The sequence below is a fragment of the Equus asinus genome, chromosome 2 (assembly GCF_041296235.1).
Source record: "Equus asinus isolate D_3611 breed Donkey chromosome 2, EquAss-T2T_v2, whole genome shotgun sequence".
NCBI lineage: Eukaryota > Metazoa > Chordata > Mammalia > Perissodactyla > Equidae > Equus > Equus asinus.
The window spans coordinates 128,581,992-128,602,042 of record NC_091791.1 but is presented as its reverse complement, the minus strand read 5'-3'; the positions used below and the strand labels follow the sequence as shown (position 1 = coordinate 128,602,042).

General features: G+C 45.9%; 1 protein-coding gene across 6 annotated transcripts in view; it reads left to right on the top strand.

The window, feature by feature from the left end:
- The window catches only part of THSD4 (thrombospondin type 1 domain containing 4), a 546,849-nt gene that overhangs the window by 513,794 nt on the left and 13,004 nt on the right, over positions 1–20,051 (top strand). For all 6 annotated transcript variants that reach the window (XM_070498910.1, XM_044764622.2, XM_070498902.1 and 3 more), the window contains 6 exons: positions 4–100; positions 4,407–4,682; positions 11,025–11,154; positions 11,826–12,030; positions 12,621–12,794; positions 19,840–20,013. In XM_070498910.1, coding sequence (XP_070355011.1) covers positions 4–100; positions 4,407–4,682; positions 11,025–11,154; positions 11,826–12,030; positions 12,621–12,794; positions 19,840–20,013 — 1,056 coding nt within the window. The remainder of the gene's footprint in view (positions 1–3; positions 101–4,406; positions 4,683–11,024; positions 11,155–11,825; positions 12,031–12,620; positions 12,795–19,839; positions 20,014–20,051) is intronic.

Here is a 20,051-nt window from a genome sequence, read left to right as displayed (position 1 = left end):
CAGATGATACACCAGCAGCCTAACCCAGGAGTCCACTACGAGTATGTTATCATGGGGACCAACGCCATCAGCCCACAGGTGCCACCTCACAGGAGACCAGGTAAAATCCTCTTTTGCTGCCAAGTACTCGTGTCATTTCCTTTTAAAGCCCCCTCTCTCCTCTTCTTGTGCATCTCCCCTCTGTCTCTCAGTCAACACAGAGAAAACCCATGGACGCATACTTTAGAGTCAGTGGGCCTGGAGACCAGAGGATGCTTCACCATCTGTCTGGACCTTCACTGATAAGAGTGTTTCATTCACTTGATTCAAAAATGAGGTGAACATCCTGGGTCTCTCTTTCTAGTTCATCATTTTGAAATGCCTTATATTAGTCTCCTATTGCAGCTGTACCAAATTACTGCAAATTTAGTAGCACAAAACAATTCAAATTTACTGTCTTACAGTTCTGGAGGTCAGAAGTCCAAAATGGGTTTTGCTGCGCCAAAATCAAGGCATTGGTGGGCCATGCTCCTCTAGAGGCTCTAGGAGAGAAGCTGTTTCTGACCTTTTTGAGCATCAAGAGGCCACCTGCATGCCCTGGTTCATGGCCCCTTCCTCCATCTTCAAAACAAGCTGAGTGACACCTGCAAGTCTCTCTCTGACTCTGACCCTCTTCTGTCATCACATCTTCTCTGACTCTCACCCTCCTGCGTCTTTCTTACAAGGACCCTTATATAACATTGAGCCCAGCCAGATAATCCAGGAAAGTCTCTCCATCTCAAAATCTTTAACTTAATCACAACTGAAAAATCCCTTCTGCCATATAAGGGAACACGTTGCAGGGTCCAGGGGTTTGGACACAGGCGTCTTCAGGGGGCTATTATTCTGTCTGCCACTCGCCTTTTCTCTTGCTCCCCTTTTGCTCCTATTAACACTACTTTGACCTGTAAGAAAAGAGTCACACCTGACAACCTGCCTCTTCGCTGTGGGCTCTGCTGGTACCCAGAGCAGGCAGCTCTCGCTCGGCTGCTGCTGGGGGTGGCCCGGCACTCTGGCTCTGCAGACGTTTCTTTACCAAATGATGATGGAGCCCACCACCCAAATGCAGACTGTCTTTCCGTCTTTCGATCAGGAAGGTCTGCAGAAATATTAATGATAATCGCTCACACGCACTGAGCCCTTGCTCGTGCCAGACACTGCTGAGTCCTTTTCATAAATTTACTCATGGAATTCTCACAGCAGTGCTCTGAGGGAGGTATTCATATTGGCCTCATTTTCAGAGTAAGGAAATGGCAGCTTAGAGAGGTTGCCCGGGTCCCACCGTGACCTCAGGCCAGCCTGTGTGACTAGGCCCTGTGCTTGTTATACTCCCTGGAGGCTACTTGGTCCAATGCCTGTCCCAGGAAGTGAGGGGACAGACGCAAGTCCTGTCCATCCTTCTCTGGGCTGCTGATTGGATAACCAGGTCATCTGATTGTCATGGGTTGGGGACAGTTGGCTGCCTGGAGTCAACAGCCTGGGGTGTGCCCAGCACGTGGAATGTGTGTATTGGCCACACTCCAAGTCAGCACACTCAGGCTGAAAGAATTTTTAAGCCATTTCCAAGAGCAATGCACAACGTTAGAAACTAAGTTCAGATGGCAAAATATTGGGATTACTGAAGTCTGTTGTTGATTTATAGGGGCAACCGGGCAGATTATTTGAAATCAAACAGAGTGATGATGATTGATGACGAGCCCAGTGGGTCTCAGCTAACAGGTAGCGTGGAGTTCTGGGATTGGCTGCCTGGGATGGGGCAGGCCCAGAAGGGATCAGTTGTAAAAAGTTCATGCGGAAGGGCATTCTGGACCAGGCTTCATCCTCCATATCAACAGAGTCAAGAGGCCAGAGCTTGAATCCAACTCTGCCACTTTCTTGCTGTGCATCCTCAGGCAAGTCAGTAACTTCTCTGAACACATTCTCAGTCTACAAAATAGAGAGGAAAAAAACCTACACTCAATTGTTTTATTTGGGGAGGGGAGGGTATTGAATAAATTAGGTGTCCATCCAGCACAGTGCCCAATACATACAAGGTATTCAAAAGATTTAAAAATGTTTTTGCCTACTAACATCTTGGGCGGTCTCCTTTATGTTGGTATGCCTGGTCTTGATACTGTTGGCCTGATTTGCGTATAATATTTTAAACCATGATGTATTATAATTAGCCAACTAAATAGGAAAGCACTGGTGAAAGGGTGGAGAAAGCCCTACATTTTAATTGTGTTCTACAGCAACTCTAGAATTTTCCTCCTTATTGTGTATTAAAATGATACATACCTGAGCATTCTTCAATCAAAATAGAAATAGACAAAGTAAAAAGCAACTTGCCTATAATTGCCAAGACGTGGAAGCAACCAAGATGTCCTTCAGTAGGTGAATGGATGAATACACTGGGTGCATCCAGACAGTGGAATGTTATTCAGTGCCAAAAAGAAATGAGCTAACAAGCCACAAAAAGACATGGAGGAACCTTAAATGCATATGACTAGGTGAAAGAAGCCCATCTGACAAGGCTACATACTGTAGGATTCCAACCATATTACATCCTGGAAAAGGCAAAACTGTGGAGACAACAAAAAGATCAGTGGTTGTGAGGGGCCGGGAGCGAGGGAGGGATGAACAGGCAGAGCACAGGGCAGTGGACCATTCTGTGTGATTTAATAACGGTAGACAGTTGTGGTTATACATTTTTCAAAACCGATAGAACGTACATCACCAAGAGTGAACCCTAACGTAAACTATGGACTCCGGGTGATAAGGGTGTGTCAGCGCAGGCTCATCGTTTATAAGAAGTGCACCGCTCGGTGGGGAACATTGATAGTGGGCGAGGCGGGGGCAGGGGCGGGGGCTGGGAGATGTGGGAACTCTCTATACTCCCCACTCAATTTTGCTGTGAACCTAAAAGTGCTCTAAGAAAAATAATAAAGTCAATTTAAAAAAAGCAATGTCCCCCAACTTCATCCCCTTCACCTCTTCCCAGAGGGAATCTCTCTTAACGATTTGGTGGCATTCTGCTGGCCCTTTTCTATGCATTTACAAAGATGCTCACAACCAATTTGAATCCTTGTCTACAATCTAAGTGTACAAGGAACAGGACATGTCATTCTTTTCCATAAGTCAACTTGAATCTAACCTCAACCTGAAACTTCTTTGAAAGTGGTAGAAAATTCAACCTCAGTCAATATGGGGGCTCCTCCCATACACTCCAGATATGAGTAAAGATCCCTGCCTGGCGCTGCTAAGAATCTGTGGTGCTCCGGAAACCCAAGACCTCAGACTCCTGCCTCTCTCCACCTTGGAACCATCTCTCAAAAAGCACTTTCCACTTTTCCCGCCTGCATCTTCCTCCCTCCTTCCCCTTGCTGGCGCCTCTGGAACCGTCATCCTCACTGAAAGCTCAGGCCTCCGCTGTGAGAAGGAAGAGTGCTGACTTCCATCAGCTCTTGCTTTCTCTCCTGCAAAAACCCCAGGCAAGAAAATCTAAGGGCTTGGCGGCTTGGACTAGGGGAGGAGGAGGAACAAAGATAAAGAACAAAACACAAATGAATCTCTCGAAAGGTGTCCTGCCACATCTGTGTGTGAGTGTGTGTGCACACAAACTGGATTCTACTATGCTTTTGTTGTTTCAGCAGACAACATATCAGAGTCTATCTCCATGTCACAACATGTATTTGCTTCATTCTTTTAAAAAATAACATAGCATCTCATTCGTGGTTGTAACATAATTTATTTTAACCAGCACCATTGGTGGCCATTTAAGTCCATTCTACTGTTTGCTATTTCAGATAATGCTTTAGTAACCCTACTTGTGCATACAGCTTTATATGAAAGAATGGGAACATTTATACAACAAATGTCCTAGAAAGTGAATCACTGGGTCAAAAGAGCATGTGCATTTAAAATTTGGATAGATATTGCCAAATTGCTCTCCCAAAATTTGTGTCTATTTGCAGGCTCACCTAGAGTGTATGAGGTGTTTTCCTACACCCTCAACAAGGGGTTTGGGATTTAAGGGTTTCCAAAGTTTCTAATCTTTATTCTTAGGTAGATAGAGCTGTCACTGTTGTTCTTGTTTTCACATGTAATTTTTAAATTATGAGTGAAGTTGAGCGTTTTTAAATGACTTTTGGCTGCCTGTATTTCTTTTTATGTGAATTGCCTCTCCATTGGCTGTTGCCTACTTTTCCTACTGGGATGTTCATCTTTTTCTTATCCATTTTTAATAATGTTTTGAATATTAGGGAAATTAGTATCTGCTTATGTTAAATATGTGTGCTATGAATTAGAAATGATCTCATGCTGCCTAATTTCTAGTGTTGAAGCAATTTCCTCTCTGCTACTCAATGTCCGGTCTTACTTCTGTGCATGTGTGCTCTTGCCTCTGTTAGGGGAGCCCTTCAATGGCCAGCTGGTCACAGAAGGAAGGAGCGCGGAGGAGGGAGAAGAGAAAGAGAGGAATGAGGAGAAGGAAGACCTGCGCGGTGCGGCACCTGAAATATTCACCTCAGAAGCAGCACAGCCCTTCCCGGTCAGGCATCCAGACAGATTTTCTTCCCACCATCCAGACAATTTGGTGCCACCAGCACCACAGCCCCCACGGCGAAGCCGGGATCACAACTGGAAACAGCTCGGGACAACAGAATGCTCAACGACCTGTGGGAAAGGTGAGCTCGTGTATGGGATATGAGCATCTCTGCAGATCCCCAAGCAAGGAATGTGCGGTGGGCCTAAGGGACACGGCTGACCCTGCCAACCTTGAGCCTGACCATGAGATGACTCATTAGTATGATGCTGGGTCAGAGGTCCCCAACACCTCAGGCCTCACCCTCAGGTTTGATGATCCACAAGAAGGGATTGCAAGATTCAGAAAAGCTGCTATCTCATGGTTATAATATTACAGTGAAAAGATACAGATTAGAATCAGCAGGGGAAAAGGCACATGGCCCAAAGTCCAGGAGAAACCAGGCGCCAGCTTCCAGGTGTCTCCTCCCAGGAGAGTCATACAGAGATGCGCTTAATTCTCCCAGCAGTGACGTATGGCAATATACGTCTCGTATTGCCGACCAGAGAAGCTCACTCGAGCTTTGGTGTCCAGGGGGTTTACTGGGATTCAATCATGTGGGCATGCAGCTCACACACACCTGACATTAGCTACTCAGCCTTTAGCACCCAGAGGTTAAACTAGCACCATATGGCCCGAGGACTCAGGCATACAAAAACAGGCCTTGACCGTAAACCACAGTGTTGGCAGAAACTGTCTCGTCAACCTGACACAGCATGACCCAAGACATAGGAAAACATTCCCACCAGCAGAATATTCCAAGGTTTCAGAGGTTATTTCCAGCCCTGGCGAAGGGCCGGTTCGGTTCGGAAGACAAGCTTTTCTCTGGAATGTGCAGGGACTGAGCAGCCCAGGCCTGCTGAGTTAACCCTTTCCTGCACAACATGTTCACTAATAATCACAGAACACGCTCATGTGGTTCAAGATCTGAAAGTTGACGTACGAGTCCAGGTTGTGGGACACTTAACACAAATGCCAGTTGAAACTCCTTCTCAAATCTAAGGATCTCAGGAAAAAACAGGCTTTGGGGCTTGGGGTGTTAGTTGCCCAGCTTTCACACTCACCAACCCTACAGCTCCCTTCCTACTCTCCCAGTAAAATCTTAATCCTGTATCCATCCGTTTATCCTAACCCCATCAGCTGAGACCACCAGGAGCAAATCTGTAGCCCAACAGAGTCAGGTTTACTGACTCCTAGCAACAAGGGAGACCACACTCTAGAAGTGTGGGCGTCTCTCCAAACAAAAGAGAAGATAGAGCCATAGGATTTGGGAGAAGGGGGGAGTTAGGTGTTTTTAAAAAACAAGGTTTTGATAGGGTCACAGCACAGTGCGGCTGTGTGCAAAGGGGTCAAGATCACTATCAGTCTGAACCGTGAAGTGGACCCAGGGTCCTGTTTCCTTGAGAACTCCAAAGTTAAGATAGATGTGGAATGTGGTGTTAGAAACCCCTTATCTGACAGCATTCTGCGCTGGGTTAGAAATTGATGCTGCTTCTCTGTTTCAAGGTGGCACAGCTCCCCAGCGCAAGGACACATCTGCAAACTGTGAAGTTAGAATTTGCTTCATATAAATGGTAATAGCATCCTGTTTGTAGTAAAGTCCTATTTGTGAGCTAAAACAGCTGTTCTTTGAGGAGAGGCTGCCACAGAAACAGAAAGGCTGTATCCCCAAGGAGTTTCTGCAGCTGAGAAACTGTGTGATACCCGCAGATTATTGGTTTGGGGATTTTTTTTCTTTTTTTTCAAGAGACACATCTGAGTGTACAACATTTGGAAACTTTGATAAAATTAGCAAATGGAAGAATCTTTCGCAACTGCCTCGAAAGCTTTTACCTTTTCCTAAGGGCATTGATTGAGTAGATTTGACAATAGAATTTAGATCTTTGCTTCTTCTTGGGGATGAACCTCTTTCTGCCTGGAACCTCTGCCAGTTCCGTAATGACTTGATGACCAGGGTGCTGATTTGCGGAGGTGTCATTATGCAAATTTTATTGTGTTTATACTTAATACACGTGCAAAGAATGGACACTGGAGAGTCACTGGACCAACTTCTTTTATAAGCTTTGTGAGGGAAAATTGAATGCCTGTAGGATGTGTCTTGACAAAGGCAGAAAGCTAGAGATAATTATGCGTTAAGGCCAAAATCATTTTAGTGAGGCTCTGTCCATCTATACCGTAGAGGTAAACAGTATGAAACATAATTGACAGAGGAACTCAGGATCAGAATGTCTTATTACTGAAACATTCTCCCAGTTAGGGAGTCGTGTGAGGCCCATTAAAGGAACCAGATACACTCAGAACTAGGTAAAAAGAAGGTAAAGTTATAAAAGGGATAAAAATTGTTGTCATGTGGTTTTACATCAAGGGTGCCTTGTGTGAAAGATTCTCTTCCATTTCATGCCTTTAAAGATAGCCTGGTCCAGCCTTTCCAGTAACGTGGAATGTAGCCTGTCCAGAGACCGTAAGGCATTGTGTTACCAGCTTGATGGGATAAGGACAAAAGCATGTGGCGTTTGCCGGCTCACCCTCCACGCTGCTCACACAGTCCTCAGTTCCCTGACGGTTGCCACTTACTCAGCCAGGTGGTCATTCAGTGGGTCTCTATCTGCTCTGTACCAGACATGATGGAGGGACCCGTCCATCCAAAGAGTCCAGTTATTTTGCTCCCACCTCCACCCCTCCAGTCTGTGGGATCCACCTGAGGCAAACAATCTCCCTTCCTTACTGCTCTCTGGTATCTGGCCAGCAAACTCCTGCTTACACTCCAAGATCTTGCCTGCTCTGTCAAGTCCTTCCTGATTCCTGATTCTGTGAGACAACAGGTAGGCACGGAATAAGTAATTGTGGGACCTCACGGTGATTTGGGACACCGTTCTGTCCCAGCTCTGCTTGGCCTGGCTATCTCCTTGAGTGTACACTTTCCAGCCTGTGCGCCTGGCATCATACCAAGCACACAGTAGTTTTCTTGAGTGAGTGAGTATATCATCACCACATTTCAAATAGGGTCCACATCAGCTATTATGTATGAGGGTAGTTTTTACATCCTCATTACATCCTGGCATAAAGAATGTCGATTGATATATTCAAAACTGAAGAGTCTTTTTCTCTAGATTTCCATATTATTTTGTTTAATGTTCTAAGATAGCCTTTCTCCATTGCATTGTGGATACACACCATGCACACACACTTGGCATCTGCCACTCAGATGCCCGAGATGACATGTCCATCCTCTTTTGACCCTGAGAAACAGTGCTGGTTCTCAGGCCAAAGAGATACTGAAAGGTGCCTTGGAAATAGAAGAAGATCAGAGACGTATTGCTCCCCTACCCCTCCCTTCCCTTGTACTCCTAGCCCCCTTTTTTCTGTGTGACAAATGGCAGCAGCCCATGGATGCCCCTCGTTTGCTCCCTCTAAGATTTGCTCCCAGGTGGCACTGGTCCCCGACGTGCAGGGCAGAGGAGGTGATGTGGATCCACAGGACATTTAGCTCATCTCACGGTCATCAGCAGCAGTGACATGTGTGCCGTGACAGGAAATTCCCACCTGCTGGTGCTAACTCTTTTCTGCGCAACCCAAGTCCATTCCCCTTGTGACGTCATTGTTGTCCCCACACAAACCCTCCCCCAAACTCTCCTCCAGTCCTTCCTGGGGGAGCTAACCAGACCACACATTTCTACGTCTCTGTTTTTGTAGATGCTTTTCAGCATCATGCTATCATCATCACGGGGAGGGGTCCTGCTGCCAGCATCCGAGAGTGGCCCACACTCCGTCCCAGCCTTGCCAACACCTCTGTCAGTCTGGTCAAACTCTTGGCTTGGCTCGGTTGATTCCCATAGTTCCAAGACTAGAGTTATCTAATTTTTCTTGCTCCTTATTTTGTCCATCTCTCCATAATGCCTCACTGACCTCTGTACAGTTCCCTCCTCCACTGTAACATATTTCTGTTTTGATTAATACACCAGACATATAACCCAACCAAACAGACCCCAGATTTTTTCCTGCTGCCTGAAGCCCAGCCAGCATCTCAGCTCACTGCCTCCTCCACCCCCCATTCTTGCTTGCTAGCAATTAGAGGAATAATTGAATGGCATGCTTGGACAATGAAGAGATGGCCAGGTGCCATTCTGAGTGACAGTCTCCCTTTCTGCAGAAATCAAAACTGACCCAAAGGGGCCGGCCCCGTGGCCAAGTGTTTAAGTTTGCGTGCTCTGCTGCGGTGGCCCAGGGTTTTGCTGGTTCGGATCCCGGGCACGGACATGGCACCGCTCGTCAGGCCACACTGAGGCAGAGTCCCACATGCCACAACTGGAAGGACCCACAACTAAAATATACAACTATGTACTGGGGGGATTTGGGGAGAAAAAGCAGAAGTAAAGAAAATGACCCAAAGAAAGAACCAGTTGTGGTCACTAGAGTCAAGAATTATAGCTCTGGTGTTTTCTCGCCATCAGAAAGAGAGAGTGCTTCTGAATTTATTTCCTTGACTAAGCACTGGAGCTGGACCATGGACAAGTGTAGTGTAAAGTCAGTAAGGGTGGGGAACGGCAGGCAGTGGCCATGCACAAACAGCCCCAAGCAGGACCCATCTTTCCAGGGCACAGAGCATTCCTATGGTAACCTATATCCTTTTAGCGAAAGATACTAAATTTCCCCCTCTTTTGAGTGCTGGCTGGTTGGGGTAGTTACTTTTGCTTTCCAATCCACAAACTTGTAAGCAGAAAACTGAAACCCATATGCTCTGAAGGGAAAGGGATAGGCTAAATAATAAGATTTTTACTTAAACTTTTAATAGCTGGGTCCCAGATGGGTACCCTGCAAGCCATGGACTGAATCTTATTCATCTTTGTAACTCAGCACAATGTGCTTAATGTTTGTCAAATTTACTTAAAAATCTCTTCTTAATGGAAGCAGGTATGTCGCTGGACAATATTTAACTTCGCAAAAGTTTTTGCCTTCCATTAATTTTACAGTCAGTACTGCTTTTACTCAGCTAATAATTATGCTTAATTGGAATGTTATTTTAAATAATGGTCTCAAGTTATAGCTACATTGTGAATTTTTACTGCCAGAGTCGTTTAAACAAATGATTGTTTCAGATTCAAAACTGTCTTACAAACTGTCAAGCTCCTTACAAGAACCGTCCTCGGGCTCAGCGGGTCACACAAGCTCAGCTTCAAGAAGCACTAAAACACTTCATAGCTGATGCAGTGTTGAGACGCTTGCATTAAAATTTATCCCTGCAGTTACAATTAAAATTATAGCAAGTTGGAAGTTCAGAAACTCTAAATGCCTGGCCAATTGGCAACAGAGCTAAGACAGAGCTGTAGAATAAATGACAGTGTTCTGCCCAGCAGGAATTGTTCACCGCAGACTGGGGCTGGGGTGGGCGTAGGGAATTACTTGTGAAAAGACATCTTACTCTTCAGACAGTTGAACTGAAATTCAGCCTGTTCCATTTCTCACTTTGTAAACAGCCGGTAGTAATACTTCAGTGCTGCCACCAGGGGGTAGCAGAGAGAGAAAGGCAGAATTGAATCATCTTTCTTTTGAGCTAGAAATTCTGACTTTTTATCCAAAATAGATTTATCCTTATTAAGCCAACGAAACCAGCTTGTGGACTTAAAACGAACAAAAAACCTGAGGCGGTTAGTATAATTTTTATAGCAAAATAATAAAAACAAATATCAGACCTCTGATAAATATTCATTCAACAAACTTTTATTGAGCACCTGCTACTCTGCTGTACTGGGGTTACAGAGATGAACAGGAGCTAGTCCTGTCCCTGAGAAGCTTGCCATCTCATAGGAGGCAGACAAATACTCAAATAACTAGCATACCATTGGATTGGTGCTTTATTAGGGGAATGCATGAGATGATTTACAGAGAGGGGAGCCAGCTGCTCTTCTAGCCGCTCTTGAGTCTTCTTACTTCTCTGCTTCAAACTGACTGTCTCTTACATGTACCTGGCACTTGCAGGCCATGTGTTGGGCACTTTTGTTCCAGTTCAGTGACCTGGACCTGTGCACACAGCTACGCAAACCCACCCTTTCTCTAGGATGCAGCTTGGCCCCTCCAGGACCCCTTTCTCTTTGATGTCTCCAGAATATCTTCAAGAAGTTATTATTTGTGCTCATTTCATAATCATTCACCTGCCTGGCGACATCTTAGACTGTTATGAAAGCTGTTTTTATCTGCCTTTGAAACCGTGTGCACAAATAGGTTGTAAGCTCTTCGAGGGCAGGAGCTGTTCCTATGCTTCTTTGCGCCCCGCAGAGCCTGGCAGACCTTGTGTGGGAGCTGTGTGTAAATGCATCGAGGAAGGAGTGTGTGTGCGAGTGGTTCTGTTTCTATGGCCTCTCTTCATCAGGATCTCTGTGCAGCTCCCCCGCAGCCCAGCAGTCAAGCGTGCGGGACTGTCCTTCTCATGTTCTCCTTGTCCTTGCAGGCTCGCAGTACCCTATTTTTCGCTGTGTGCACAGAAGCACTCACGAAGAGGTCCCTGAGAGCTACTGTGACTCCAGCATGAAGCCGACCCCGGAGGAGGAGCCCTGCAACATCTTCCCTTGCCCAGCCTTGTAAGACGGCCTCGCTATTGAGGTTACCTCTTATTAGGTCGCTTCTAGTCGTTTGCACATTGAGCCTTAGTAGCAGATATAATCGAATTTTTAAATCTCTCTACATCTCATTTAGAAACATGACTTGCTGTATGCATGAAATTCAGTCCATTTAGCAAGCGCACCTGACTTTCGGGATTAACACAGGAGCTCGTGGCCTTTCACAGGTCAGCCCGCTCCCAGGGAGCCAGAGCCATTAGGGCTTAGCCTGGCAAGGAAAACAAAGAGGGAAGCATAGAACTACAATCCAGTGTGGTCCGTGTCGTAGGTGAGCTGTGCACAGAGAGAGAAAGCTAGAATAAGATTTCTTAGTTCCAAAGTGGGTTAATGTTCTACAGGGTAATTAAACTAACCTTTGGAGTTGTTTTTTTTATTAGATAAAAATCATTTATAACTTCTCAGTTTTCTCTAATTTTGTAGAATCTGGGCCCTAATCGCCGGCAAATAGCATGTGGAACAAAGTTCATTCCTTTACAGAGTCAGCAGGCCCCTAGGCAGACTGTTAAGCAGTGCTGTAGGATGAGGACCACCCAGAAGGATTCTGATGGTCCTGTGTAAGTCGACTCGGGCTCGTGTTCTCTTCCTGTTGACTGACGTGATCTCTCCCTCCCACCGTCTTGTTGCTGAGCCAGCTGGGACATCGGGGAGTGGTCCGAGTGCAGCAAGACCTGCGGCCTGGGCATGCAGCATCGCCAGGTTCTGTGCCGCCAGGTGTACGCCAACCGCAGCCTGACGGTGCAGCCCTACCGCTGCCAGCACCTGGAGAAGCCCGAGACCACCAGCACCTGCCAGCTCAAGATCTGCAGCGAGTGGCAGATCCGGACGGACTGGACCTCGGTATGCAGGGTGGGGCAGCCTGCTCTGGGGCTCCCCCTCCAAGACCCACCGCCACCCTCCCACCTCCCCCAACCAAGACCTGACTTGGAAGGACCCTGAGTTCTCCAGGAGGGAACCCATCCTGTGGGGTTCTGAACTTCTGTTTCTGCAAACCGCAGCAGGTACCGATAGCTGGATAGAGTTAAGGCTACCGTGTATCATCCGCAGCCGACTTTAAGAGTGAGCCCATCAGAGTCGTGTGCATATGGGTCTCATCTCTCCCGTGCGTCACAGTGGTGTGAAGGTTGGCAACTGCTGGTAGAGCCAACTCCTTCCAATCTTACTCTCCCATTTTATAGATGACAGAACTGAGTCTCAGAGGAACAAAGCAGGCAAGACATCTAGGAAGGTTTTAGAGAAAAGGGTCGTGAAGTTTTCAGGGATGGGGTCCCCCCCAGGTAGTGTCACACTGCAGGGGACCCAGCAACACAGGGTGTCTCAGCACCGTCCTCTGCTCAGGTGGCAGGTAACAAGGATGAGGGCACCACAACTGGAGAGTCCCCCGGAGCTAACGCTGCCTGTTCCACTGACGTAAGCTTGCTGTGTTTTAGTGCTCAGTGCCTTGTGGAGTGGGACAGAGGACCCGAGATGTGAAGTGTGTGAGCAACATTGGGGACGTGGTTGACGATGAGGAATGCAACATGAGGCTCCGGCCGAATGACATTGAGAACTGCGACATGGGACCCTGTGCGAAGAGCTGGTTCCTCACCGAGTGGAGTGAAAGGGTGAGCGTGGCGGTGGGCAGAGTGTGTTTTCTGGAGCTGGGGCCAAGGCCTGCTGGGCTAATGGGCAGGAGCTGCACGTCACAAGGTCTCCAAACCACACAAAGATGACCCACTCACCAAGAATCCCAAGGGTAATTTCTGACTTTGGGAAAAAGGCCCAGAGAACTATTATAAGCTTTCTATTCTTATATGAAGACTGAGGGGCTCCAAGACTGAGGAATGGGTGTGAAATAATTAGTTTAATTCTCCTTAGCACATGAATATTAAATAATGAAATGCTAAATCAAGTGAATTATTACATCACACCTTTCATAAGTTCTGTGAGTGCCTGGCATAGAGTAGGCACTCAGCAAATGGCAGGCCCCTTCCCTACTTCTTACTGACTCAAAGCATTTCACACACTGTCCCCTCCCCACTAGTCTGGCCTCCCTTGGGGTCCCTGGCATCAGGTGTCAAAGATTAACTCAAAGGCATAGAGTTCATCATCAGCCCACCAGGTACCTGTGTACAAGGGAAACCAATAAGAGACTGAGTCCATCTATCACAGACAAAAATAGGATTTATATAAGAAAAGAGTGGGACTCTGGAGATGGATGGCGGGGATGGTTGCACAACAATGTGGATGGACTTAATGCCTCTGAGTTGTACACTTGAAAATTATCAAAATGGTAGATTTTATGTTATACGTATTTTACCACAATAAAAAAAAAGAGTTTAGGGAATCAACGTTAAAGGGCATAGCTTCGAGTAAGGAATAGAGGGGAAGGAGATGCTGAGCCTGGCCTTCCTTTTCCTGCGGAAGCTGCCGATGGGCTGCAGAAGGAGAGGCCGACCAGGGTTCTGCCCAGGGCAGCTGGTCTAGTCGTCAAACAGACTGTTTCTGGGTTTCCGGATTCTCCAGAAGACCTTGGAAGTTTAACCAGGACGTAGACATGAGTGGCTGTCTCTGTCCTTGGTTAGCGCCTCCCTCTCAGTTAGGCCAGGTCTGCACCATTTCCCTTATCAGAATTCCTCATGATGCTTCCCAACCATAACGAGCTACACATCAGCTGGGAACCTCATGAGAGCGCAGAATCTGAGTCCGTACTGTGAGATGAACCTGAGAGTCCACGTTGCTTTTTTTTTTAAATCTTTAAAAAAAAATTATTTTATTGAGGTCATAATGGTTTATAACATTGTGTAATTTCAGGGGTACAGTATTATATATCAGTTTCTGCATAGACTAGATTCTACATTTCTGATGGGGTCCCGGGTGGCACTGAGGCCGCTGGTCCAAGGTTGGGGAGAGCAGCCGAGTTCATAGACTCTTAGGAAACACTGCTGAGCTCGTGAGCCCTCTCCCCACAGCCTCATGTTCTGTATCTCAAGCTCAGAGGAATAAACTTTCACACATCAGCAGATTCATGCCCATACTGCCACATTGGTTGATTCCAATTGGCCAGCATCCACTCTGACTGGTCAGTACCCACCGTGGACCAGTGTTCACATGGGTTTCCACTCCCTCCCTGTCGTAAGATGCCCCTTAACTTCATCCCTCTCATCACAGTCATAATCCACATCAGTGGGGATTGTTATTGAGAAAGAAAGGGAGAACAAACCTGCCAGCGCAGCCTTCACTCCACATTCAGAGATCATCCTGGAGATTCTCATCGAGTGACTTATCTTCTTGTGGATTCCCGACACCTCATGGCATATGGCCCCTGCCCCTTAGCCCCCAAACAGAGAGCCCTTAGAGTGTGAACACTGAAATTTTAGGATGAGCAGCTAACGGTGCCTCCAGCCCAAGGAGATGATTGCAACAGGCACCAAATTAGCACCATCAGGAAGGCGCTAGCCGAAGGTTGAAACAGATGGAAAGTAGATGCCGATCTAAAGGTGTCCATTGACTCAGACTTCTGCCCCTAGAGCTGACGGCAGCAGAGCTCACCCCAGTTGTTTGCATATCCCCCCCTTTCCAAGGCTCCCAGCTCTCACATTAGCTCCTGGCATTGTGGAAACAGTGCTGGGAGGCAGTTCAGAAGTCACGTTGGCCAGCCTCCCTGCCAGTATGAGGAGTCCTCTGCAGCGTCCCTGACACGGGTCTGATTCCTCTGTCAGAAACTGACTTGGTGCCGAGGCGGTTACATCTATTTCTTGTACAGCCCATGGTGTCGAGAGGTTTCCTTTTACATTGAACCAAAGTGTTTTTGCTAACTGCCACTTGGGGCCCCTAGAAAATGTGAGTGCTCTCTCCTTACATTACAGCCCTACAGATATTTAGGGACCCCTTCCACTTCTTCTCCAGGCTAAAAATTCGCTGTTCCTTCAACTAATTCTTTTGTGTTTCTGGATTTCTAGCCATCCCAGAACTCATTTGTGTTCATAGTAAACTTGGTGAATATAGCGTGTAAGCAAATGAATGAAAAGAATGATGCTGGGCTTTCATTTTTACATTAGAAAGAGTCTTTTTAAAATAATGTTAATTTTTCTGGTCATAAAGTAACATATACTATTATAAAAAATATGAAAAAATCAGAAAAGCATACCTATAATCTCTTCACTAGAAGATAAGGTTTTTCGTTTGTTTGTTTTTCTGAGGAAGATTGGCCCTGAGCTAACATCCATGTCCATCTTCCTCCACTGTGTGGGATGCCTGCCACAGCATAGCTTGATAAGCGCTGTGTAGGTCCACTGCAAACCCCAGGCCACCGAAGTGGAGCACGCAAACTTAACCACTACTCCACCAGGCTGGCCCCTAACTTAACGTTTTTAAAAAGATTATTTATTTATTTGTGTAATTTTTTGTTGTTGAAGAAGATTCGCCCTGAGCTGACATCTGTGCCCATCTTCCTCTATTTTATGCGTGGGTCACTGCTACAGCACGGCTGCCGATAAGTGGTGGAGGCCCGTGGCTGGGAACCAAACCCAGGCTGCTGACGTGGAGTGCACTTAACCACTAGGCCACGGGGCTGGGCCCCAATAACTTAAGATTTTTAAGCCAACTGCCAAGCTTTTTTCTACTTATACATACTTTACATACATAGCTTTTTTGTACTTGTGTATTTTAAGGATATAAATCATAACATATGTATAATTTGGTAACCTGCTTTTTCACTTATGTATTTATTATAAACATTTTAATGGAATTAAAAAACCTTTAAAGCAAGATTTCTAATTAGAACAAGCTGTTGTATGACTTCTGTAATTGAACCAATCCCTATTCTTTATTTCTCCTCCAATAAAGACTTATAAATTTCCCTATAGAGTAAGTTTGCTTTGTATTTTAACATAAGCACTTGCTGGCTCTAACCTTTGTCTTAAAATTCTAAACAGAGAAAAAGTTGAGCACTTTATTCTTCTGTTTAGAGAACTTTTTTATTCTTTTTTGGAAAAGATGTTTTAAGCCATGTAAGTTTGGTACTGTGATGTAAGTAATTTTGCTTTATCTCCCTCCGAATAGACCATTATTCCTGAATGTTCATGCTTATTTTAGAGTAGTTGAGTGGGAAGGAGTGCTATTGGGTTTAAGGAAGGCACATTGGCTTTGGCATCATTTCCCCAAGGAATTATTTCTTTTTCTTTTTCTTTTTTTTTTTTTTGCTGAGGAAGATTCGCCCTGAGCCAACATCTGTGCCAGTCTTCCTCTATTTTGTATGTGGGTTGCTGCCACAGCATGGCTTAACGAATGGTATAGGTCTGCACCTGGGATCCAAACCCATGAACCTGGGGCTGCTGAAGTGGAGCACGTGGAACCTTAACCACCTGGCCACAGGGCCGGCCCCCAAGGACTTATTTCTTGTTAGACCTTGAGCAGCTGCTGACTCTCTCATCTGTAACATTGCTGAGTGGGCATTAAGGGATAACACATTCGGAACCATGCCCTCGACAAGGTTGGCACGATGGGGTGGGCCTTTGAGTCGCCAGTTAGCTTTCTGAAACGTACATCCTCCAGGGATGACCAGCTGATGGCAGTCTTCCAGATTTGAATAGCAGCTTTGTGTAAAAAATCAACTCTGGAGCCAACCTTGATGGCCTAGTGGTTAAAAGTTCAGTGCACTCGTCTTTGGCAGCCCTGGTTTGGTTCCTGGGTGTGGAACCACACCCCTCATCTGTCAGTAGCCATGCTGCGGCAGTGGCTCATATAGAAGGACTTGAACTAGAATATACAACTATGTTACTGGGGCTTTGGGGAGGAAAAAGAAAAAGAGAGAGAAAGAGGAAGATTGGCAACAGATGTTAGCTCAGGGCGAAACTTTCCTACCAAAAAAAAATCAACTCTGTTAAGCTTTACTGTGAACTATGCAATTTTTCGCCACTGGGACGCACCATGTCTTGAGTGCCTAATACATGCCAGGCATGAATGAGACACAGCCTCTGTTTAATGAGCTCAAGTGGGAGACGAAAGAAAATGAGATTAAAGTTTACAAACACTCAAGGATCCAGAGTGTATCCTGTAGCCAGATTTAGAATTAATTAATCTCTCCCCAAATGAATTGAGGTTATAAACTCAGTCTGAATCTTCTCTTAAACCTCTGGGGCCACAGAGTTCTCACTGATTCCTCACTTGAAAACATCCCTGCAGCCTCCTTTACGTGAGGGTGGGCCTTCTCAGATGTGGGCATCATTTACTTTTTAGTTCTGCAAATCAATGACAGGTTTAAACACATGTGCAATTTTTAATCCCACAGGGGAAAAAAAAAACTTTCAGAAAGTCCACCAGCTGCAATTTTGTAACGCCTAATTTCTAAGAATGTTTGCTAAGAGAAGAAATAAGTAAAGACATTGAGTTATCTAAATTGTAGACAGTGATGCATAAAACTGAAGTTCAGGAATACTCGTTAGAACCTTATGGTCCCTCAGGGGCCAATTGGGCCAAGTTCAGCATTTAACTGAGGCTGGACTGAGAAGACAGTCCTTGCCACAGGGCTGCTGAGGAATTTCATGTGTTTCTGTTTATCAGCCCAGGAGTTCAATAAGGAGTCAGGTCCTTTTCCAACGGTCAGAGCGGATTTGGGCCTTCTTTCAGGACGTCCTCAGGGACTGCGAATGGGTGTGTTTGGGTGCCTTACTCTGACGGTTTCTCTGCTGCCTCATAGGGCCCCCTCGTTCCCCTCATTTCTACTGACAGGGTTCCAAGGCCAGGGCCTGGGTGGGTGGCTCCTTTCAAATTTAGATTTGTTGTCTTTTCCCTGCAGTTGGTGAAATAAAGTGAAATTCCTCTGCAGGGCTCATCCTTATAATGTTCTGTCACTGGGCACTTGGCTTGGTCCTTAACATTCTTCTTTTAAATTAATCACATGGGGATATGAGGAAACTCTTCCAGATGCGTGTACATTACTTGGTTTGAAAAACAGAAGCTAGTGAGTCAAACGGAAATTACCTGGAAAGAAATATTCTTAGAGTTTGGGACACAAAGATAACTTAGCTTTGATTTACCTTGCATTCTTTAGGAGAACTTAAATATCTTCGGTTTTAAAGTGAGGAAAGAGACCAAATAATGCATGGCTGAGACAAAAAACTCTTTAGCCTGGAGTATGCCAATTACTATAGCAAAGGTTTTTTGTAACCTAAGAGACTGATTCATTGTCTCCGATTTCTAATAACAATGCAGATGAAGGATAAGTCATGAAAAGTGTTTGTGAGGCTGTAAGGGAAAAAAAACTTTTCCTATACCCTCTTAGGTTCTTTACTAGAGGCCTGCAAATTAAGCTGACAAAAGCCAGATGAACAGGAGAAAAAGACACAAAATTTATTTGATGTTAGTTTTTTTACACGGCTCAGGGATCTTCATAGGAAAGAAGTGAAAATCCCAAAGAAGCAGTTAGACATGAGGGCTTATATACCACTTAACAAAGGGTGATAAATTATGAAGAAGTGAATAGACGAAGGAAAGACGTTTGGACTTCTAGAAGCCGTAAATTGTGGGGAAATGGCTAAGAGATATATGGGAGAACTACCAGAGGATAAGGGTTACTTTAGTAAGGTTTGTTTGTGAACACATCATCTTGGCATCAATTCCCCATCTCAGATGATGAGAATGTTCTCTTCCTGGAACTGGGAGGGCACCATTCTCATAGGAAATTGATGCCCTGCTTTAGGCAAGAAGGGGAGGGCAGAGACCTCTTTCTGCATCTGCTGTTTCTCAATTGCCTTTAGCTCAAAATAATCAATATGCCAAAGCAGCATGTTCTGGGTGCCTTCAAGCTCTGTGTTCCAGAGAGTTTCCTTTCCGGGAAGTGCAGCCCCCTTAACAGTGGTCGTGTAAATGTTTGATTACTCACCCTGGGCTGCGATTTTACAAGATTAGACAGCAAGTTCCAAAAATGAAAATAGAAACCTTGATAAGGAAACCAGGTTGTATTGTTTTTCCTTTTCTCAAATTTTATTTAAAATTATATTGCTTTTGTTTATTTTTAAAAATGGAAATGTTGGTAGAAACCAAACATTGGGTCTGTTTTTAAGAGAAGACTCTGCAGAAACCCTCAGAATGGGCTTTGGTCATGATCTAAAGGGGCACTTGCAGGCCGGGAAGGTGCTGGCAGAGAAGAGGAATGAGTGAGGGAGGGCCCACTCCCTGATTCAGTGGATATTCATGGATTCGCGCATGGGTGAGATGCCCTGAGAGGGAATTAAAGACGATTTCATGGTCCCTGGCCACAACAAGCCTACTTCTATAAAGAAAAGATAATAGGACACAAATAACTAATACAAAGGAAGAAAGTGGAATCGCAGGTGGACATGTGCCCGAGTTTTTATGCTGTCGTTCTTCTGCTGCTGTATATAGTTTCGAAAGCAAAACTTGGCAGAGAGAGCCCGGTGCGGCTGAGGGTGTTAATCGCTGCAGCGGAACAGGATATTTGGAATGAAGACTGTCCCAGAAAATCTAACATGGGGGTTTGCCGTACCGCTGTCTCATCATGGTGTAGGCTGGCATGAGAGGTGGCCAGCAATTTCCAGGGAAAGAGTTGGTTGGAAATGAGGTGTTTGGTCCTCCTTTGAGTCGTCTGAAAGTGGCTCCGGGACCTGCAGGCGGCCTCCCCTCTCACCGCCCTCTCCTGTCTCGCAGTGCTCGGCAGAGTGTGGGGTCGGAGTGCGGACACGCTCGGTGGTGTGCATGACCAACCACGTCAGCAGCCTGCCCCTGGAGGGCTGTGGGAACAACCGGCCAGCGGAGGCCACCCCTTGTGACAATGGGCCCTGCACGGGCAAGGTGGAGTGGTTTGCGGGGAGCTGGAGTCAGGTGAGTGGCCGAATTGGAGTGTCTGTCGTCCCTGGGGA